At 44.4% G+C, this 23,975-nt stretch overlaps 1 protein-coding gene across 1 annotated transcript in view; it reads left to right on the forward strand.

Moving 5' to 3' along the window:
- Window positions 1-23,975, forward strand: part of LOC144754427 (prostaglandin G/H synthase 1-like) — a 512,735-nt gene that overhangs the window by 201,076 nt on the left and 287,684 nt on the right. Inside the window, exons 4-5 of the mRNA XM_078642195.1 lie at window positions 2,616-2,732; window positions 2,821-2,961. Coding sequence (XP_078498321.1) covers window positions 2,616-2,732; window positions 2,821-2,961 — 258 coding nt within the window. The remainder of the gene's footprint in view (window positions 1-2,615; window positions 2,733-2,820; window positions 2,962-23,975) is intronic.

The raw sequence follows: 23,975 nt of genomic DNA on the forward strand, positions 1-23,975 counted from the left end.
CATAAGGAAGGGGCCCATTAGTGCCGACCTGTCCCTATCTATAACACCCCTAAATGTAGCATTTAAGGGCAACCCAGAACCTTGTCTACTCAGACCACAGCCAAAAACAAGAAGGACCGAACATCCATGTGGAGCGAAGAAGCGGAGGACACCAACTGACTTGGCCCCAGACCTACCGGCCTGGCCCGACCTCGGACTACTCCAATATAACCTTGGTGTGTCCTGCAGCAAGCAGTCCTCGAAACCCCAGAGAACCTGCTCTGCCTTTGTATCTGAAAAGGACTTTTGTCTCCCGTGAGCATCCGACTTGCTCAAACGCAATTGACTCTGTGAGTCTCCTCCACTCCGCTCCTGGCATCCCGAGCCAGAGTAACCCAACACTTTAAGGAGGTCCTGTCAATGATCCACATCGGGATCATAGTGACCCCTAAAAAGCAAGCTCCTAAAAACCAACCCACAGCCAACAAGGGAAGATCCCCCTCAACCGCACCCGAAAGCGAACACCCTGACCGACTCCGTAACCGAAGCGGTCCAGAAGTACCAACTGCAACCATCCGACCGACTCATACAACGCCGTGACCATAAAGCAGAAACTCCCAACGACTCCATTCATCTTAGCCGCTGACCGATTCGGAGGGATCCTCGACAGAAACCTTCAACCTCGGCCAAAACCTCATGCTGCACCCGACCGCCTCTGTGCTGCTGGCGGTGTAGTTCTTGTGTGAGCCATTTGGGCATCAGTGCTGACCCTGACCTGAGGAGTCCTTGTTTGCCCAACTTTATGGCCTGCTTGCTGCAGTCCCACACACCCATGACCATGCTAGCCCGTTGGCTAACGTACGGAACCTGCACTCTGCACCCGGCCGCCTCGGTGCCACTGAAGGTGCTCCTTGAACCGAATCTCATCCACGGACCCGTAAACCCCGTTCTGTCCTCACAGAACTAAATGTGGCTCGTGAGTAAACTGTAAACTTGTACTAAGTTTGCAAAACGTATTGACTCTATTTTTACTTCCCTCTGGAAATGCACCAGCCTGGTATCTAGAAATACCTGGCTGCGTAAGAAATGTAATTACCAAGTAATCCGGTTCTGTCCTCACAGAACTAAATGTGGCTCGTGAGTAAACTGTAAACTTGTACTAAGTTTGCAAAACTTATTGACTCTATTTTTACTTCCCTCAGGAAATGCACCAGCCTGGTATCTAGAAATACCTGGCTGCGTAAGAAATGTAATTACCAAGTAATCCAACTGTAAATTGCATCCTACTGTATTTCAATTGAACCAAACTGCATTATTCTTGCAAAGTATTATTTCACTTAAGAATGGCATGAAGACATGATGTATTGTAACACACAAGACGATATATATAATGAACTACTCCCTCCCAGTAATTATTGGGGACCCTACAAAACATACCTCTTAAATAAAGCTGCTGATGTAGTCTCAAACCCACAGACTGCTCCCATCGAGGCAACGTCGTAGGAGGTGGGAATATAGAAGAATAATGTGATCACAGGTGTAGAAGCAACACCTTTGGCAGGGCTACTAAATAGGAGCTGGGCCTCATGTAAGGCATTGGTTAGTTGAATAGAATGGTTAACCTGCATTGGTCAATATGTTTTCCATAGATGTTGTACAAACGGAATTCCTTAAGTGCCTGATTCACGTCTTTGAATTTCATTATTGATGTGTATTAGTATGCCTTGGTGTGGTGTAACTGTGCATTCAGTTGTATTATGTCTTATGATGAAACTAATAAACAACATTTTTTTAAAGTATAATTTCACTTACCTGCACCAGGCCTGGCCTGGTTCTAAAAATAAAATATAACTAAATAACATTTTTACACAAACAAATTGTTCCTAGTTCAGTCTTTGAGTGTGTGACATCATTTCTTGCCTGAGTGTGTGCAATAAATGCTGAACACTACCCTCTGATAAAGCTCGCCCATACTACCACAAATAGAGAGTAAGGTGCTATCTACTTTTACTCCTGCCTACCTTTGGGGTTCCCCTTGGACTCTGTGCACACTATACCATATTTTGGCATAGTACATACAGAGCCAGATTCCTACAATCTACACATATGATGACCCCCTTGCTGAATTCGGAATTGTCTACTCTTCAGCAATTTATAGCTTTCCTTGGTAGTCTATGGGTTTTACACTGGTTTCCACCAAAACCTGGAAGTCGGTTGAAAGCACAATATAAAGGAAAAATGGGCTACCTCTTTGAAAAATGCCAAAACAGTGGTAAAAAAATATATAAATGTTTTATTCAGCTCTGCATGTTTCTGAAAGCTGAGAAGATGGTGACATTAGCACAGCAGACCTTAGTTGATGCCATTTTGATGAAAAGTACCTTTTTCCTATTTCGCCCCAAAAACTCAAACTATATTTTGGCAATTTTCTCAGTCCCCTCCAGGGGAATCCTCAAAGCCTGGGTACCTCTAGAACACCCAGGATGTTGCAAAAAAAGGTCGCAAATTATGTGAACAAAAGGTTATGGAGGTTTAAACACAAACTACCCCAAATAGCTAAAAAGAAAAATGCTTAGCACTAGGGGAGAAATGACCTAGCATTTGAGATGATGTGTTTTTCTGTTTTTGTTTTTTAGTGAATCCATGCTGCTATTATCCATGCCAGCACAACGGTGTATGCATGAGATATGGATTCGAAAGATATGAATGCGACTGTACCAACACTGGCTACTATGGCACTAACTGCTCTCAGGGTGAGTACCATGGTTGACACTGTGCACTTTAGCTGTGGTTTCTGTCCTTCAGTGATTCCATGTAAAGCATGGCTTTTGTCTCTTTCAGCTGAATTTTGGACGACCGTCGTGCGAATGCTGAGACCATCCCCATCGTTTCTTCACTATTTGCTAACTCACTTCAAGTGGTTTTGGGATATCGTAAACAATACATTTCTGGGCAGTGCCTTAATGAGGATTATTGTGTTAGGTGAGTCTGCATAAACTATCGTAAAAAAATGCACCTTCCTCGCAGTGACTTTAATTGGCAGGGTCATAAGGATTTTCGGGGGTCCCTGTTCGGAACAACTTTAAATTTATTCTACATACCAAGGCTCTCGTGTTAATACAGCTAGTCATGTCTGAATGAGTCAGTGACAGACCCCACATTGCACACGTGAAGCGCTTCTGCTCACTCTATCTAAGAACATGCTCACAAGGTTAGATCTTTTTAAAGAGCCCTCCAGTGACAATCCAAGTGATTTCTGAGTCAGATGGGAGAGGCAGGAGGGTGCGGACATAGAGCAAAAGCATAATGGTGGTAAGATGCCGGTGGGGCTTAAAACAGTGGCGGTATGCAAAATGAAGGGCCCCACGAGAAGTGAAGATTAGCCACTGGGTCTTTCATATCCCACAGATATTAAATGATCCACTGGTGAATGGGGTCCCCTGGTGGATTAGGAGGACCATGAATGGCTGGGGCCCGCCCTCCATTGCATGGACATGCATTATGCCCCCGGGTGAAAATGAACGCCATGTCAGAAACATCAATGTTAAGTGGTGTTGAGGAAAGGGAAAGATGCGGTAAAGCAGAGGAGGATGAAAAGAAGGGATACCTCAGCAGAGATGGTCCCTGAGCACTTACTCAAGAGGTCTAGAGGTAACCCAGAGGTCACCATCCTGGTGCATCATAATTACTAGGTTAGTAAGCATGTCACGGAGATCTGCACTTTGTTACAGGATCATGGATTCTTAGTGAACCACAGGAAGTCATGTCTAATCCTGACGCAAGACCTGACTTTCATCGGGCCCATTTCAGGACATGCACAGGAAGCTGACTCTGTTGGAGAAGGTTCAGGGTTTGTTGACACAGAGTCCCCATGTAAAACATTGGTTAAGACACCAGGGCCGTATGTCTGCTTTCCTTATGGTGCTTCCTTCGGCTCATTTACATATGTACCCATTGATCAATCACGTACTGTCCCACTGGTTGCTGAGTTGTGAGGATTATCATAAGGGTGTTCCAGTGACGCCACATGTGAGGGAGATTTTGGGATGGTGGGTGGATGATGTGAATCCATCCCAGGGGTGTCTTTTTCCATGTACTTCCCTCCAGAGTTTGTGACCACAGATGCCAGCATGCATGGGTGTGGTGTAAGCCTGGAGGCTCTTTCTGCTCAGGGGAATTGGTCAAGGGTCCAGTCTGCTTTTTCTCCCAACTACAGGGAATTGAAGGCTGTTCAGTTGGGTCTCCTGGCATTTGCCCCTTATGTGGTGTATCATCCTGTACAGGTCCGGACTAAACAAAGGTAGTCATGTGGTTTGTAAATCATCATGGGGGTTGCAGGTTGCAGTCCCTCAGTTAGTTGAGTCTGGATATTTGCAGCTGGGCAGAATAGGAGCTCTGGTGTCGGTCAGTGATTTACTAACCTGGGAAGGAGAACTGATTGGCGGGCAGGCTAAACTGGGTGTTTCCTTCAATGAGCTCATCGTCTTTGATGAGGGATGTGTTCCTGCAATTGCAGAAGAGGTTTGGGTCTCAGATTTACTTGTTCGCCTCGATGGAGAATGCCAAGGTGCCTTGCTTCTGCACGATCATTTCTTGCTTGACAGCATTAAGGGTGGACGCGATGTCCTTCGCACCCTTTTACTTTGAGGTTTTATACCAAACATTGGGAACATTTTTGTACTCTGTGTCTGAAGATGGGTTTGGTTGCTGATGGCGGGAAACTCTTGAAAGCGCTTGATTTTTTTTTTTGTCCAATGTCTTTGAGTTGGGTTTATCCAATTCTACTCTGCGGGCTCAATGGGCAGCGCTTAGAGCAGAGTCCGCTCTTTGCTCATACAGAGACCCTGATGTCACGATTTTATAAGTCCTTGGCATTGAAGAGAGCAAGACCTATGGTGGCTGCACCTAATTGGGGTTTGCCTTTGCTTCTGCAAGCCTTACAGAGGGGGCCCTTTGAGCCTATTGAGTCAGTTGATTTGACATTTATGACCCTTAAGGTGGTGTTTTTGGTGGCCTTCTCGTCTACACGGCGGATTGGTGAGTTAGGATCTTTCCTAAGGTCCAAACTTTTTTTACTGATCTTGACAGATAAAGTGGTGTTGAGAGCTCAACCCACCTTGATTCCTAAAGTGCCATTTGTATTTTTACAGGTTAGCGGAAGTTGTGCTCTCTGTGTTATCACCTAATCCTCACTATGAGGAGGAGGCTCTTTTACATCTATTGTTTGTGAAATGGACTTTGTTGGTTTACCTGGCCAGAACGGAGCAGTTGAGGAATGTGGACAGTCTCTTTGTAATGTTTGGGCCAGTGAGAAATGGGTTAAAACCCTCAAACTATACCCTTAGTTGCTGGATTAAGCAACCAATTCTGTTGGCATAGGACTCTCAGGACCAGGTGGTGGAGAACCGGATTCATGGACGTCAAATAGATCCATGTCTGCTTCTTGGGCTGCATTTAAGGGGGTGTCCCTGGAGGATATCTGCAATGCAGACACATGGGCGACTCCTCAGACCTTTATGTAGTCTGTGGGATAGTGTCTGGCACTTGCTACTTCTGTATTGCATTCAAGTATAGTGTAATGTACATGTGTATAAGCATATTGTATTGTTTTAAATTAAATTGTACGCTGCAATTTCATCCATTGGTATATGTTTTATTTGCATTTTTTAATGAAGCTGATTATAGCTTTGGTATCCGCTCTTTGCATAATTACTGTGCCGAGGAAGGCAGACGAGGAGGTAATGCTCCGGTTACTTACCGGCAATCTTCATTGCTCAGATTCCTGGTCACAGTATAGTTTCCCATCCCTCACTGCCCTGTTGTGAATGGCTTCATTATTTTGTTGTTGGCTTTTGGAAACAGGAAATGCTTAGTATTGGCTTCCTTTTTATTGCATGTAGGGGGAAAGATTAAGTCTGCCATATTGGAGGTTTGGGAGGCTAGTACGCTAACTTTTATAACTTAGGAGTTTCTGTAGGTAGACTAAAGCTCATTGTGTAATTACTGTGGCAAGGAAGATCATGACTCAGAGTAATGAAGATTACCGGTAAGTAACCACGGCATTAATGGAAAACATATGCTAGATTACTAGCATTGATCACCTCAGTACATCAGGTAGGGTTGTCAGTAACATAAAAAAAAAATTTCTGTTTGGACGGCCTTTCCATGGGTAATACAGGACAGCCATAGTTGTTGCAATGCCACAGTAATAATATTAGTAGTGCATCTCTCTAATGCCACATAATTTATGATCAAATTTCAGCTTTTAATGTTTTGGAAAATCAGCCATTTTTTGCCAAACATTGGCTTATGAGTTTTGAAAATATACACATTTGCATCTCAAAAAAACACTCAAATCTGGTATACATATATTAATCTATGAAAATGCTTCTAATTAAGTAGGCTGAGCTTCACCCAAGAGAGCTACTTACAGGTGGGTGGAGAGGTACCACTAGCGTATTAGCTACTCGTTGGAGAAGCCTGGTCTAACCCAATGTCAAGCCTCAGTTACACTCTGATTGTCAAAACTCCTGCAAAAATGCTGCAGAATGTGTTTAATATGTGATTGCTTAAGGATTCCTAGAGCAGAGTTCTCCAAAGCCGGTCCTGGAGGGCCGGATCCATGCCAGATTATTAGCATATTCCCATTTAGATAAATGTAGTTATCTAAAAAATCTGGCATAGATGCCCTCCAGGACCGACTTTAGAGAACCCTGCCCTAGAGGAACATGTTGTAAGACACCTGTGTCCTCAAGAATGCAGTTTCTTCAGGAATATGCTTCACAGGGCAGTTCCTGTGGAAGGATGTTGTAGAATATAGATCCTTTGGTCGTCTGACCATATAAATTGTAAACATGTACTATACAAATGCCAAGGGCATGACATAAAATATTATTAAATAGGTTCCACCTCTTCACACACTCAGTTAACAATCAATCAATCAATCAATTGGGGTATTGTAAAGCACGCTACTCACCTGTGAGGGTCTCAAGGCGCTGGGAGGAGGGGGGTTCTGTTTAGCCAAAACAGACTGGGAAGACAGACCAAACCATCACAAAGCTCTGCAAGGCCATGCTAATAGCGAAGGGGCACTATTCAAGAATCGAGTAATATAAAAATAAACATTGATTTAGGGTGATAGAAGCTAATGTTTAAAGTGTGGGTTTCCGAAAACAGTGCATAACCTTCAAAGGTTATACTTAACAGTGGGCTTGTTGCTCTTGTCCAGTTTTCAGGAATTCCATTAATAACTTAGGACTAATTTAAGGTTTGGCAGATGAGCTACTCCATCACAGACATGAGGGATATCCCGTCCACAATATTACAAGTACCACTTGTAATACAATGGACGGGATATCTGTCACGTTTGTGCCGGAGTAACCCATCCGCCGAACTCTAAATCAGGCCCTTAGTTAACATTTTAAAAAGTTTCCAGCGCTGCTAAGTGTGCTGAAAAAGTGTTACAAAATAGAATGTTAACCCCTTAACCGTGGCCGAAATTCCACCGCGGTGCGGCGGCTTTGAAGAGTGGGCGGGGCCACGTCGGCCAACAGACGTGCACAGCACTACGGAGGTAGTGCTCGCGACGGCCGTTGGCCTACAGAAGCAGCGAACGGGTTAACTATACATCGAATACCCAAACATATCAATAAATAACTAAGGCAATACATGGGAGGCTGCAGTGGCCGATGTGTTTAAATATTTATTCTGCAAGCTGGAGTCTCCCTTTAGGAAGGTAGACTCATGAGCCATCTCATTCAAGAAAGTTATCCGAAGACACTGCAACATAATTCCAGAGTAACCACGCAACCGCATACATATAATCAAGTTACTGACTAAGCATTCATTGGACCTCAATCTAAGACAAACATTCAAAAACATGCAGAAAGCTAATCAACAAGCTGTATTGCTTGCCAGAAAACAAGTTGGGGGAAAAACCTTGGAACACACTATTTGCAAAATGTGAGAAGGGTCCTCAAAAATTTCTGGCTAAAAAATTGTTAAATTGGTTCATGATCATACTTCACCACAGAATTATAATGTCATTGTAGATCAATGGATAATTATCTTGGAACCCTTACATGAAGGAGCAGCTTCCTAATGTTTGCCTATCAACAAGTCCGTCAAAACAGAGACTTCAAAGATGGAATGGACGAGTAATACAAATGTCATTGGTCTCATAAAAACGAACAAGACAGGGTGCTGGGTGCCAATGGACTACCCACCATACTCTTTAAATGCACCTATGACTTTTTGGTCTTAAAATATTTTCTCCTCTCTTTAATCAATATTTATAAGCTTAAATGATTCTAGAATCTTGGCACGGATTTCTTCTGCAGCCAATTCATTAAAAGGGAAGAACTTTAAATACAGCTAATCACTGCCCAATTGCCTTTCTAGATATAGTGGCAAACTGCTTTAGCAAATTTAAATTTGCTACATCATGACTTTGGTAGTTTAGCAGAACCCAATGTGAGTCTCTCAAACTGACTTCCACCCTGGTGCAGGCACAAATTGTAATATATCACCGCTTTCACTGCTTTCAAAATAGAGAATGCAATAAACTTGAACACCCTCCATTATACATGCTTTGTAGACTTTATAGCCGCCTTTGATAAGGTTTCAAGAAATCTTCTCTTGAAAAATATGGCTCGTGAGTAAACTGTAAACTTGTACTAAGTTTGCAAAACGTATTGACTCTATTTTTTCCTTCCCTCAGGAAATGCACCAGCTTGGTATCTAGAGATACCTGGCTGCGTAAGAAATGTAATTACCAAGTAATCCAAACGGAAATTGCATTTTACTGCATTTCAGTTGTATCAAACTGCATTATTCTTGCAAAGTATTATTTCACTCTTGAAAAATACTTCACCAATGGGACATACCACCACATACACTGTAGGCTATTTAGTTATTATACATGAATACATGAATATGGGTTAGAATTGGAAAAAAATTTAGTAGTATCAAGACAAATAAGACGACCCCTACCTTATTTAATCTCCATATAGCTGACTTATATGGCTCCTAAACAAAGTCACAGGACACCCTTTGAAGCTAGGAGAACCTCAGTCGCCTGTACTACAGGACTCAGATGTTATAGTCCTCATGAGCAAAACACCAATAGGGCTTCACAGGCTTACTATTGTGCTTAAAAAGAACAGCAAAATAAACAAGATGGAAATTAATATGGAGAAGGCAAAGATAATAATTGGACGTAAAATCAGAAAGCAAGATACTTGGTACATAAATAAAGTTAAAAATGAAACTGTTAGGAATTACAAAATCTTGGCATTATATTTGATGAACGAGAAACTTTAAGTAAACAAAAATTATCTATTATTACAAAAGTTAACTCTGTAGGCTACAATTTCCAAGCACCGCAGACAAAAATGGTGGGACCAATTTTTGACCTATATTAAAAGTAACGAGAAGCAAGTTGTTACATCTTAATCCTATGCCATAGTCACTTTTAGGATCCTTCCTAACTTTTGAAGAAGGCTGCTTGCCATTTGCAAAAGTGTATACTTTGCATCTCTCAAATGCATCAAAATGCTTCTCAAGCCCATATACGGTTTGAATTTAGTTTGACCAAGCTGACATTAGGAGGACAATTAGCTTTCTACAAATGAATGCATAAGATCAAGATCTTGAAGGAACGAAGATAAGCCCTCACATTTGGTTAGATGTAACAGGGAATAAACTGGATAAATAAAAAAAGTAATCAGTGAAAATATCTTTAGGAAATTTAAAACTCGAAGATCATTGGATGGAAAGCATACGCAACCGTTTATTTTAAAAATAAAAATGCAAGGTACATTTTATGTGTTGAAGGCAAGTGCCTCTTCCGCAAAGGCTCTTGTGCATGGATAGTAATCTATCTTGCACCTATTGTGTATTTGCCTGGGCCATAAGACACCTGGTGGGACTATTTTTAAACAAATGGACATTCACACTTGCCCCAAGCTTCAATAGCATGTTTGAAAGGGGGAAACCTTCAGTTGAACTGCAGATATAATACATTTAGGACAGAGGTGGAAAACATTCTAGCTGCGCCTATGTAGGTATTAAGTGTATTTTGCTTTCTTTAACGTGTATATACATGTTATTTTGAAAAAAACTTTAATATAGTAGTCGTTTAATGTCCGATTTTGAGGACTTAGGAGTATTGGGTTGCTTTCTATGGATAAACAATAAGGGTCATACTATGCCTCTTAAACTATGGCCAGAAGATTTTGGAAAATGGCCAAAATATACTATAAAGCAAAAAAATACATATATATTGCGACTGATGAAAATGTAGCAAGTGTACACTTGAGGCTGTGAAAATGAAGCACAGATGTGCATCTGCACTTCAAAACTTATGTCTTCACCTAACGCAGGAAAATGTGGCTACTGTTGTATGGCTCTTAAGCCTTTTGCTAGGGGTGAAAGTAGCCTCGAGAAAGGAGTCTGTTGAAGCGATGTGAGGGATATGTTACTGTTGAAGATGTGGCTTTCCAAAATGCTCTTTAGCTGTTTTGCAAGGCTCACGGTAAAAAAAAATCATAGAAATGCTAGGATATGATTGAAGAAGTAGCCTTCTATCAAATTCATGGCATGCTGCTGTCTAGTCCAAAACAATGGAAGCAAGTGCAATCTCCTTGGCACAAACATTGTCCCCCTTTGTTGTGCTTGTGTTTCTTGCCCTGAAATGACTTTCTATAAAAATGCCATTAGTACTAACTTGGAGAATAAATAATGGAGAGAGAGAAGGTATTCACCTCATTTACACATGCAATGGAATTCTTCTTGAGATCTAAATCTGCTTTATAGATGTTGAGTCACCAAAATGACAGGGGTAACGAAAGTAACATCACACACCCTTTCATCCCAGTGACTTCACAGGTAGTGTGTGTCATCTTGTGATCTTTACCCATAAATCTTACCAGGAAGGGATATCGCATGACTATGACCCTTATGATATCACAATCTCTAAGACGCTGCAATTCTCACTGGGGCTGACCTTTTGGACTCGCTGCTCTTTCTTCCGCGGCCGGGCTTTGCTCCGTCCCCTGCTCCTGCTGGCTGTTTACTCACACTGTCGACCGGCCGGGCTTGGCTCCGCCGGTCGGCTTGCTGGTTGCCTACAAGCCCCAGGATCCTTAGGGGCAGGACGACGAATCTCCACGCGCCAGGAGGCGCATAAAGACACGCTCGGGGCCGAGTTCCCCCGTGCTCTAAGACGCTGCAATTCTCACTGGGGCTGACCTTTTGGACTCGCTGCTCTTTCTTCCGCGGCTGGGCTTTGCTCCGCCCCCTGCTCCTGCTGGCTGTTTGCTCACACTGTCGACCGGCCGGGCTTGGCTCCGCCGGTCGGCTTGCTGGTTGCCTACAAGCCTCAGGAACCTTAGGGGCAGGACGACGAATCTCCACGCGCCAGGAGGCGCATAAAGACGCGCTCGGTCCCTCGTCCCGCGAGTACGCGCGCGGGACGCGCCGGGCTATGTCCGGGACAAGGACGGGACCGTTTTTGGCCGTTAGTGGCCGTGTGAGGCCGGGCTGGGCCATCCCTCTTGGTGTTAGGCGTAATTGTTTTGTCCACTTGTTATTTGACCGTTATGCTCTAGGGTCTATGGTTATGTAACATCAGCGGTCTATACTTTATTTTGTCTGACCAAAAGGCTTTATTCAGCCCAACTATACAGAGTTAAAAGAATGGGGAAGCGCAATCCTGTGATTTCTGTTCCTGATACAACCACCAAGACAAAAGAACCTGTCAAACCTCAGCTCCCTAGCCTAACCGCCATAGACCGTATGCTCCAAAAAACTATAGTGGTGGTGGCTAACTCTATTGAAAGCACTGAGCGTCGCCTCTCGCTTCCTGTTGGTTCTGTTCCTCCCCTATTGCCTGTAAATGCATCAATGCTTTCTACTTATTCCCAGGATTCGATGCTGGTGCCGTCATTTGTTGCTCTTCCAGGTGGTGGCAATCCCGTGTCGACACAGAACCCAACCCCCACGGAGGAAGATCTATTCTCAGATGGTATCCCTTCCCTCACTAGATTATCACTGACCCCTCCCCTTTTCCATTACCATGCTGCTGTCGACTCTCTATCTCAGGGTGGGGCCCTCATTACTAATGAGAACTGCAATACCCCTGCTAACGTTAACTCAACCTCTGACACGCAGTCAAGCCTAAGCAGCGATAGCCCTATTGTAAGAACTAGAGGGCAGCTGGCGAGGCGTAAGTTCAAACGTACTGCTAATGAATGTCCAACGGTAATAAGCAGCAAAGGGATAGCGGAGGGCACCAGGAATAAGAAAACCTTTGCAAGAAATTATGCAAGAAACTGGGTCACGAGGGGTAAGAACAATGTAATTAACGCAGATAGGGATGCTGTGGTTACTACTGAGGCCCAAGGTTTGTCTCATGACGTATGTCTACAAGACAAACCTGAGTCTCTTAGTGACAAACTACATGATAGCCAGGAGCCCAAAGACCCTGCCAGTGGTGACTCCATTTCATCGTGTCCCACCAGTCTTGAGGAGGATATTCCCTTGATTACTGCCTTCGAGCATATTCTCAAGTCTTTCATCCTGCCTCTAACTGAGAGGCTGAAAGAGATTACAACAAGACTTGATCGTTTTGAACAGGGAACTTTGGATAATTTCTTCTCCATAAAGACTCTAATCAAGCTACATACTAATAATATTCGAGAAGTAGCTGCCCATACACAATCTCCATTGATAGCTTCTCCTGAAGTGGTGATACCCCCAACTACCAAGCCGGATGCCACCACAGTAACCCAAGGAGGTGATAATCCCGCGAAAAGGAAGGCCCCCAAGAGTAGAGCCCCAGAGACGGCGCCAAAACAGATTAAGATCAGCAAACCTATACTCCAACAACCACTTAAAGGGGATAAGGGGTCTAGAGTCACCGCACCTATTCAGACACAAAAGGCAACCCAGAATTGTAGAAATACAGAGAGCCATAATAAGGATCAACCCACAAATACCAACCCACTCCACACTAGAGAAATCAACCCTCCCTGTATCAACTTGCCTCCAGCCTGTATGCCCTATGTGGCTGTTTTGGTAGGAGTCCCTTGTTTAAAACAGGGGAAAATGGAATCATATTCTGAACTTAAGAATAAAGTTACATTTTGGCTAAATAACAACAGGCCACTCCCGAGGGGCTTAGATGGCGGGATTACTCTTGTTAGACGAGTTGGCTGGGTGGGGAGAAGAGCTAAGAACATCCAAGGGGACTGTATTTTAGTCAACTTTAATGACAGCAGAGTGGCAAAGCTTATTTGTGCCAAGCCCAATATGTATGATGAGGGGGGAATAAGTACCCGGGATCTGGGGTACTTTTACCCACGGCAATCAAATTGGCACCAGAGATTTAGATTTCACAACCAGCTCTGGGGAGGGTATGCTGAAAATTATGATCCCTGCCTTAACCCCGACCCTTATGGAGAAGATTCTCACTATGGTAGCAACACCTGGTATTGACGCAGAGGCTGCCCCTCAACAATTCCCTCCCCACCCCCTGGTGATCTTGGAGGGGCTAACAGGAGTAGGTCTTTTATTACTTCTTCCTTGACTACTTCCTTTCTGACCCTTCTTTCTCCTCTCCTAGCACAAGCTGAGGCATTCTTGCCTAGGGGTGAAAGAACTGATGTAGCCTCTCCAAATGAAGGAACTTTTAATTATATATCACCTGTGGGACAATGTGCTGTCATTTCCCCCCTCGGCCTTGGCTTGCCGATTTGCAATAATGTATCTCCCAGCCCCCTGGACACTCCTGCCCTCCCAGTAGTTATCCCTGATTCAAAGAGCATGGTCTCTTTGCCACATGCTGTTCCACCTCTAGCTAAGGCAATCCAACTTGTGGGAGATCTAGCACTACCATCAGGTGCTCATTATAATCGTACGGAAGGAAGGGTGGAGTTCGATGGGCCCACTTTGAGGATTTTGAGCTGCAACATAGCAGGAATTGCTAGGAAGATGGCTCTCCCTGACTGGCATACCCAGATGGAGTCATATGCAATATGCATCTTCCAGGAAACATGGAGCCTTGAACCCATCCATAAGGTTGGGTATTCAACATTCTTTTTACCTGCAGCCATGTCTCCTTCAGGGAGGGGTCGCCCGTCGGGAGGCCTCCTTATATGGGTGAGCATTTCCTAGGGTTGTACCATCACTCAAAAATATAGTACCTCACCTGATATCCTTACGATATCCCTGCATAGACTATGTTGTGGGAGGCCCCTCGATCTATTTAATGTATATGCCGGGGGTACTAAAGGTAGCTCCTTATCCCCTACAGTGGCAGTGCTGGCAAAAGTTCTGGGTGACATCTGCGAGGGCACTTCAGTACTGGTAGCGGGTGATTTCAACTGTACGTTTGAGCCTCTTGTGGGTGAGGACATTCTAGATACCTCAGATGATGACTGCAGGAGGGGTATACCCATACTAGCGATCCCACCTATTAGAAGATGGTCTCAAAGGGCGATTCAGATGAACGCTATTGCTCTGGAGTATGGTTTACGTGCTCTAAATGGTAGAACCGTCTCAGATTCTCTGGGGGCACATACATACAACAGGGTGAACCATACGTCCAGAATTGATTACATACTCCTTGACTTATTTTTTGGGCGATTTGTCTTAGATATGGTTGTCATATCTACCGTAGACAGCGACCATAACTTGTTGTTGCCCCTGGGAAGAATGTAGAAGCTTAGTTACACCCTGCAATCTTGGGTCCGCATCTTTGACTATTCCATCTAACTGCGGAAGGCGCCTTAACTGGCGCAAACTTGCCCTAGATGATGGGAAAATCCTGGCCATTTGCCACCTTGTGGATGATTCCCTAAGCAAGATGGACACCCACCTCTTAGAACACTCTGACCCTTTTACAGTTACAGCACTGTTCCAGGAGACCATAAGCTTAGTAGGTAACCTACTTATGCCAGATACCCATGGGGACAGGGCTAAAGGGCGCCCAAGGCCAAAAGTGAAGCAGGGTTGGTATACACCCAAGTGTAGGCAGATGAAATCTGCCCTGATTGAGGCTGTGAGGACTAAGTCCCAACCCCTGATCCAGCAAGCCAGGAAAAAACTATAATTGGGTGGTTACTAATGCCAAAAAAGAATGGGAGGATGCTTATTGGCACACACTTAGAGAGGCTTCGGCAGGGCGGGATGCTGGTCGCTTTTGGAGCACTATTAGGGCGAGGAATAGGCCCGACAGTAAATGTAAATGTAAATGTAGTTGAGCTTATATAGCGCACAGCTACCCGCAGTGGGTTTCCCGGCGCTTGCTTAGGGAACCCGTCCTGGTATTCCCCTGTGAGATATCAGGGTATCCACAAGGTGAAAGTCAGGCATCCCGCCGCGAGGGGCCATTGTGGAGATTAAGCAAGCTATTGCCCAGAGTCGCAGAGTGTGAACCAGAGAGTCGAGGAGGCACCGGGGCGAGAATTATCGAGTCCGTGGAATTTTTAGCCCAAGACCCACCGAGGCGGGGAATTGAACCCTGGTCCAGGACCGATCTCAGCTTCCGGGTCTGCTGCCTCTAACCCCTGAGCCACACTTCTCCACAGTGACCTCATCACCTGTAATATAACTGGCCAGACTTGGTTCGATCACTTTTCAGGCCTTTACTCATCTCAATCAGGAACCTCTTCCACTCTTGCCCCTCCCAGCCCTTTGGCAAAACCTCGAGATAACATCTTATTCCCTTTCACAACTAAGGGAGTGGAATATGCGATTAGTTGTATTGTGCCCCAAATAGCAGCTGGTCCGGATGGTATCCTTGGGGACCTTCTAAGATCTAACACTATCCAATGGGCGAAGTTTATCTACACACTCCTGACTGCAATTGACAAAGGTGCGGCCATCCCTGAATCCTGGAAGGGGGCGGAGGTCGTCCCCATTTTTAAAAAGGGCCAGAGGGAGGACCCAGCCAATTACCGCCCTATTATCTTATTAGATTCAACCCAGAAGACAGTAGGGAAGGTACTACTTGAGAGAATCCACCAATGGGCTAGCGATAATGAGATTCTCTCAGACTATCAAGCGGGTTTCAGGGCAGGCACTGGTACCATTGAGCAGGCCTTTAGGCTCTTGTTGCTCTATTGGAAAGTGGTCATTGTAGGCAAAGGCAGTCTTTACCTCGCATTCATCGACTTAAAGACTGCCTTTGACCTTGTACCCAGAGGGCAGCTATGGAGAGTGTTGGCAGACCTGGGGATTCCATCTAACATCTTGTCCATCCTAGTGAGACTACACGAAGGTACCTTCGTGCAAGTGATGTGGGGTCGTGAGGGGCAGAAAACAAACAAGATACCGGTGAGCAGAGGGGTCCGCCAGAGATGTGTTCTTGCTGCAACCCTTTTTTCACTATATGTGAACGGGGTTGTTGAGCACCTACTTAAAACACCATCAGATGCTCCATCCCTGGCGGGGGAGCGAATCCCCACCCCCTTATTCGCCGATGATACGCTCCTAATATAAAAGACCCCGGTAGGCCTCCAAAGCCTCCTAGATAACTTTCAGGCCTTTTGTGACCAACGTGGCCTAGTTATTAATACAGACAAAACCAAGTTTTTAGTATTAAATCCTCCGAAAAAACTGGGTCGGCTCCCCGTTCTTAATAATGTATCCTTCGAGAGGGTCACTGTATTCGATTATCTAGGTATCCGTATTTCAGATAATATGCAGTGGACCCCCATCTCCATAAAATGCTGCTAAGGATTTGGCAAAACTTCGACCCTTGCTACTATGGGCTAGATTGTGGCGAGTGCCTGAACTCGCTAAGTACGCTAAGGGGCTAGAGGAGGTGATGTCAATGGTGGGTTGGCAAAAAATTAAATGGCTTAAAGACGTTAAACATCTCCTCGGTAATCTAAGAGTTGGCGAAGCCTGGGTAGCTGGTCCTCCTTGCCAAAAGCACCCTAAAGACCCTGTATTGGAACTGGGTCACTAACAGAGTTAGCACAGATCCATCTCTTGGCAAGTTAGCGAAAGAGTTCCTTGAACATAAGGAGCTTCCATCCCGGGAACTTTATTTAGACCTGGTCTGGAAACCTTATGATAGGGCTTTATACTTTCAGTTCAGGGTTGGGTCACTTCCAGTTCGCGCCCTAACTGCCCACTGGAAGCCCCCCTCCCAGACTGTTCCTTTCTGCCCCTTTTGCCAAACAAGCGAAGAGTCTGTTCCCCATATTCTGTTTGTCTGACCGGCCTATGTCCGACCAAGGCAAGTATGGCTTAAACCCATATGTCGGACTATGGGAACCAGGCATTCTAGTGAGTCACTCCGTATTTTAACATCGGACACCCGGCCATTGTTTGCTTGTGGTGTCTCGAAATCTTTATCCTGGTCATGGTTAATTAGAGCCAAAAGGCTAGCATCTAATGTTTAATTGTTTTTTAATCAAGGATCTTCCTTACATTTTAACTCTTTTCTTTTTTACTTTTTCTCTGATAATCATGTATTTTAAGATAGAACCTTGTAAAGACTTTGTAAATAATCTTAAACCCAACAGTCAATTTTATATTTGAACTAAATGACATTTGTTTGTACTACTGTCATGCTTTTATGATTTGACTTATCGAAATAAAGCCTACTGACTGATATCACAATCATTAACTTAGCTGAAAAGAGTCCTATAAGGACACAATTAATATAATAACACAGTACACACATATGCCTGCGTATTTTCTATTAACCCTATATTTTAAATAAGGTGCTGAGATGTTACTAATTTTTTCTTCATTTTTTTGCATTAAACCTATTGTGTTTTTGGTCGAAGATGACAATATAATACCAGTAAAATACAAAACCCTGAGGACCCAAAATATTTATACCACAAATTCTCATGGTTTCCTGGTTCGCCCATTGAATGCCTTAACAAGAAAATGTACTGCTACGTTACAGGAAGTAACTGGAAAAAACTATAGTTGTTATCTTTGCCTGTATTCATTCATATTGCCCATATATTCAGTATGAAATATATTACTAGCTTAAATGTTTCCTCATTGTCGTTCAAAAGTTTTATTATCATTACTTGTTAGGCACTATCATCGATGCAAAGCACAGAGGTGAAGTTTTAGTTTCCTATATTCACACTAATGAAACTCCGCAACAAGTTAACATTTTTCTATTTATTTCATTTTTTACTTTATTCAGTAGAGTATCCATTGTGCTGTTGACTTTGTTTTACAGAACTGAAATGCTAATGTGTCATTTCCCAATGAGAAGTAAACAATGCTCATCGGAGCTTTGTTTACCATCAGTTCTTGGCACTGTTTTTCCCGTCCATCATTTGTTTGCTGTAACACTTTTGGCCCTAAGTGGGATGGGTATGCCCAGACGTGGGTCCCTTGCTCACTGTGCCACTGGATTCAAGCTAGCCTGGCTGAAGAAGGGTGATAAAACCTGAAACCGGTCCCAGGATGCTTGTTTCCGGTCCAGGGTGGACCTGGCCTGGCAGTTGGGTCTGGACTGTTCCCATGAGGCACGGGGTCAAGACTGATTTGCATATGGCTGGGTGGGGTGGCGTGGTGGGCAAAAGAACGATGGATTTAACCCAGATCTTTTGACTGGGGGAGAATGTTTGCATTGTCAGCATTCTGTCCATCATTTGTTTGCTGTAACACTTCTGAGTAAAAGGATGGCACGGGCAGGGTCTGAGTTCGGGCAATCCAGGGCAAGTAGTGCTACCTTAGATGAAACCTAAATGACATCCCTGGTGAAGACAGTAGGGATATGTTCGGTGGGCCTGAACTGGCTTGTTCTCTTAGGGTGGTAGTCTACCAACCACTTGTGTCTCACTCTGGCATATGCACTGTGCCATTCTGCCATTCTGGTAAAATGATTTATCGCCAGGCCAAGGCTCATGTGCTGAATCTCATCCTCCTTTGGGAGCCTTTTGAGCTATTTGAATCATTGAAGCGACTTTGAATGTGAATTCCTGCTTAAATCTGCCTATTTCAACTCCAGGAGAGTTGCCAAATTCATTGCCTTCTAATGGTTGTATTGGTTCTGCTCGTGTCACCACCGCTGGTCAGGGCTGTCTTAACAGTGTTATAGACCCCCGGGCAAAGCAGTGCACTGGGCCCTTCCAACACAACCACTATCAAGAATAAAAATATTTAATGGAAAATGAGTGTTACATTCTGGTCTGCATGGGTCCCCTATGCTGGTGGCGCCTCCGGGAATCTGCCCAGCAGGCCCATGCATTAAGACGGCACTGCTGCTGATTGCTGTTCCATTTGTTGTCTCTTATCTGGCAGTCCTCCTGCCTTTAAACATTGTGCCTAAATCACCCGCAAAGGGGTATCTCTGCGCTTGCGGACCTATCTGAGGGAGCTGGCACAAACAAAAAAAAAACTAGAACAGGGCGGTTTTCAAAGCCTTCCTGAACTGATGATGGTCTGGGTATTGCCTCAGTGAGATGGGGAGCTGATTCCAGTACCGGGGGGCCAGGTACGAGAAGGTTATCTGCCTGTCCTTGATTTCTTAATCCGGGGGACCATAAGGAGGGATTTGGAACCGGAGCGGAGATCCCTGAGGGGAGTGTATTGGGAACATTTCTCTGCAAGGAAGACTGGCCTATTCCCAAACACCTCCTTATGAACAATACATCAAACCTTGAACTTTATTCGTTTTCACACTGGAAGCCAGTGAAGCTGTTGGAGAAGTGGGAGGGAAGTCGATCTATAAGGTGCATTAGATGCCAGACGAGCCTCTGTATTCTGGAATATCTGTAAGCAGTCCAGCGAGGACTCATTAGCCGAGACCAGCAAGGCATTACAATAATCCAGTCTGCTCAATACTAACGTCTGGATAAGAGTTTTCCATGTGGAGTCTGGGAGAAAAGGGAAAACTCGTCTCAGCAGACTAAGCCTGTGAAAGCAAGAGCCAACCGTGTGGGTCACGTGTTCCCTCGTGGTCAAGGCCTGCTCCATGCGAACACCTAGATTTTTTTACTGATTACTTTGGGGTGGGAGAGTCAACTCCCCCCCCCCCCCCCCGGCCACCATTCTGGTGTCCACAGCAATGAAGCCTCTCCAAAAAGCATAATCTCGGTCTTTCCTGCATTTGTTGAGCCGCTGGGATATTGCTAACATGCCGGAAGAGAAGATGGCCTGGGCAGTTAGGGAGGTTTTGTTAAATGAGAAGGTATCATCCGCATTTGAAATAGGCGTGAACCCATGCCTCTGCAGAAGGTCTGCCAAGGGAGCAACATAGATATTATATAGGGTGGGACTGAAACAAGAACCCTGGGGCACTCCCTTAGTCAGCTCCTTAAACTTCGATCGAAAAGGTCACAGATTAACTGTCTGCGAGTGATTGGCGAGGAAGCTTGTCAGCCACCGCAAGGCCTCTCCACTAATTCCAGCTTCCTCCAGTCTCCTGAGCAAAATCTGGTGTTCGACCATGTCGAATGCGACCGAGAGATCTAACAGCACCTATGTGCTAACAGTGCTATGTTTAGGCCTTAAGCCTGATTGAGAGGAATCCAGGCTGCCTGAAGATTCAACATGGTCTGACAGGTGTTTATTAATATGCTTTTCCAGGATTTTGCTTAGGTGAGGTAGGAGGGAGACTGGTCGTAAGTTAGAAAAATCTTCCATAAAGGTCTTGGTGTTTTTGCAGAGTGGGATGACCTATGCCGCCTTCCATTCAGGTGGAAGATGCCCCTCCTTCAATGACGCATTCAGAAGGGAACAAAGTAGAAAGTTGTTTAGCAAGATTGGAGGAGATTTTTGCAGGTGTAACATCAAGAGGAGAACCCGATTTCACTGTGTGTAATATTTTTTCAACATCCTCGCAAGTCAGGAGGGGAAAGCTCGTCAGTGGCTTCCACTTCAAGCAGAGAGAGCAGTCATAGGTCATGTCAACTGACTGCATGCTACCCGCTGTGAAAATTGTGTTGTAAATCAAATCAATTTTCTGTACAAAATAGTCTCCTATAGTATCACAGAGGGCTTGAGATAGAGTTTCTTCCAAATCCCAGGCTTTAGGGTTCGAAAAAGATTTAAGGATCTGGAATAGAACTTTAGGCGCATTCCCTGCCTGGTCTAGCTGTTGAACATAACAAAAGAGAAATTGCCAGTACTGATAACACCGCAGTAACATAAATTCAAACACAGTACTTGAGAAAATATTCAAGACTGAATGCTAGTTAATAGCTTTTATTCTTATTTATGATTTCATCAAAAGATAATTTATCATTTTGCAAAAACAAACATGTAAAAAACAATTTACTAACCAAAATCAAAACTGGGGATGAACATTCATCATAACACTCATATCACAACCATACGATAAACAATCATTCAAGGAGAGAAGGGGAGCACTAAATCAGAAAGCTACAACAAGTGACAGAACATACAATATTTACAATATAATACAATACAATACCATACAAAAACCAGAAAAGCCAATGTCTGCAAAAACACTTAGAAAATACTTTCTTCTGATATACAATCAATTTTAACGTACATTCCTATAGTTAAAAAAATATACTTCTTTTGATCTTTTTGGAAAAAGAGATAATGTACAAAAATAATAAGTGATAAGCAACAATTATCATAACATTCACGCTTATCACTACAGCAGACAATGAGATGGCTGGGGCCTACGCGTTTCGAATCCCAATGACTTGCGGGGATTCTCTTCAGGGCCTTTGGAATTTTATTCTGTATTTTGGAGATTTAATATTCTCAAGGTAGGGATTGGTTGAAACCATTGAAAGGTGGTAGACCTAGTAAAATGGTGTAGGAGAACGCGTCTCAACAGGCTGTCCGTATATTGTCACTGGACGTGTCAAAAAACGTTGTTCTACGAAGAGTTGAAGTAGCACTTGTTCGCGGAAACCGTCCGAACACAAGGCGTAGCTCGTCGGCACAACAAGTCAGCTACGTGTGGCCACGATAAGTACGGCACACGGTTGTTTGGAGTTCAAGACGCCTATGGGCGGCACATTTTTGCTCAACGAGGTCAGCGATAGATTTTAAATAGTTTTAAATGAATCGAGTTTTCAAAAAAAGGCAACGTCCAGGACAGCACTAACCCGCGTCTCCTCCGCTAGCTGTTGGGCAATAAAGGATTTCTGAGTAATTTTTAAGTTTTTATGGTATTGAGTGAGAGCTGTCGTGCATTTCTCTTTATCGATACTATGATGGGACCGTCGCCATCGGCTCTCCAAGTTCTTACAGTGGCCTTTTTCCTTTCGAAGCTCAGATGTGAACCAAGCTGCTTGAATTTGCCTGGGCTTGCGGGACACTGTTTTTAGGGATGCATGTTGATCAATAGCAAATCTAGCCAAGGCGTTAAAGTGGGCTAGTCCCTCCTCAACATTCTTATGTTCCCAATCCCCTGAGAATGGAAAGGCAGCTGAGAAAGCATCCGGGGTGATTTTGTGCCATTGCCTAAAAGTGTGTTTAGAATCTAGGCCACATTTCGCCTGTCCTCTAGGTCCACGGAGTCGAAAGTCAATAAGTCCATGGTCTGACCAACTAGGTGGCCATGGGGTTTCACATATGATGTGAGGTGAATTAGTGAAAATGATTTCCAGTTTATGACCAGCTACATGGTTGGACTGTCATTGATTTTAGTCAAATTTAGTGTGGCAAGGTCAGCCAAGAGAGACGCCGCCTCCACATTCTCCAAGCACTCACTATGCACATTAAAATTTCCAGTAGAAGAAAATTCTTGGTAGAAATAACTTGAGGTGCTATCAGTTCTACCAGCTCAGGCGAGAAGTCAGCAATGGGGTCCGGGGGTCGGTAGACTAGGGCTCCCTTCCAGCTATATTATGGGGTTTGATTTATCCGAAAGACAAAAATTTCGATCTTATCGTTACAGCGTTGCTCCAAAATGATGACTGTAACCCGATCATTGTTGACTAGGCCTGGGAGGTAAATTCCGTTCCGCTCATGGAATTTGGGTAATTTCACGTTCCGCAAAGAAGGCGGAATTGTCAAAAATTCAGCAGTCCGTGGCTTCGCAGAATTTTTGGCTTGTTCACGCTTTCAAAATGCGTGTTTGCGAGATATTTCTCCCTGAGCATGCAAACTGCGTTTGCGCACAGGAAAAAAGCATCGCGAACGGGCGGAACAAGCAATTCCGCGTGTTCCCTGAACTTTTGCGTGCTCGCAGAGATTTTTTACCGTTTCGCTGAGCTTTCCGTAGCGCGACTACACAAATTCCGCCCACCCCTAGACTATGGCAATCCCGCCGCTCCCTTTAGGCAATCTATCTAGCCTTTGAATCCTATAGCCTTCTGGAAGTGATATAGTAATTGCGGGGGTGGCGCCGGGTTTCAGCCATGTCTCAGTCAGGAAGCAGAGTTGAGCAAATCCCATGTCTCTATTGCACGTTTTGGAAATGACCTAACATTTCCTGGTCAATTCCTATTCTCTGATACCTGCATAGTCTACACAAAAAAGGTCCCTACAGAGAACTTAAACTCTCCGCCCAGTCGTGTAGGTTACACCTGGACTGTGAATACCCTCTTAGCTTCCGTAAATCCCTGCTGTCATAGATTAATTTTGAATCTAGATCTTGAGCTGGTCAAAAACATACAGGGGTCCTGGCTCCTGGTGACGGAAGTGCGCGGACGGGCACAGATGGGCTCGCCTTAGGTGCGCCGCCGGCGAGCCCTCTGCGCATTCCGCTCTGCATCCGGTTTTATGGAGGGGCCTGGTAAACTAGACCGACAACCTCTCAGCAGAACCGGAAGTAGCCTTGGACTCCCTCCACTCAATCTGGAAAATCCCTATGTCCCTGGTTTGCACTTTATGGACATCAAAAAGCACGTGACAAATCAAACAACATTAATTCATTGCTGCAGCACAGATGGCTAAAATTCCTTCTACAAGGCAACAGGTCTTATCTTAAATGCACCTGCATCTTAGATGCCCCCTGACCATGCAGATGGTAACACATTGCTGACCAAAAACCCACATATTAAAGATTGCCTAAGGAAGTGCCA

The sequence above is a fragment of the Lissotriton helveticus genome, chromosome 5_1, assembly GCF_964261635.1.
Source record: "Lissotriton helveticus chromosome 5_1, aLisHel1.1, whole genome shotgun sequence".
NCBI classification, from domain to species: Eukaryota; Metazoa; Chordata; class Amphibia; order Caudata; family Salamandridae; genus Lissotriton; species Lissotriton helveticus.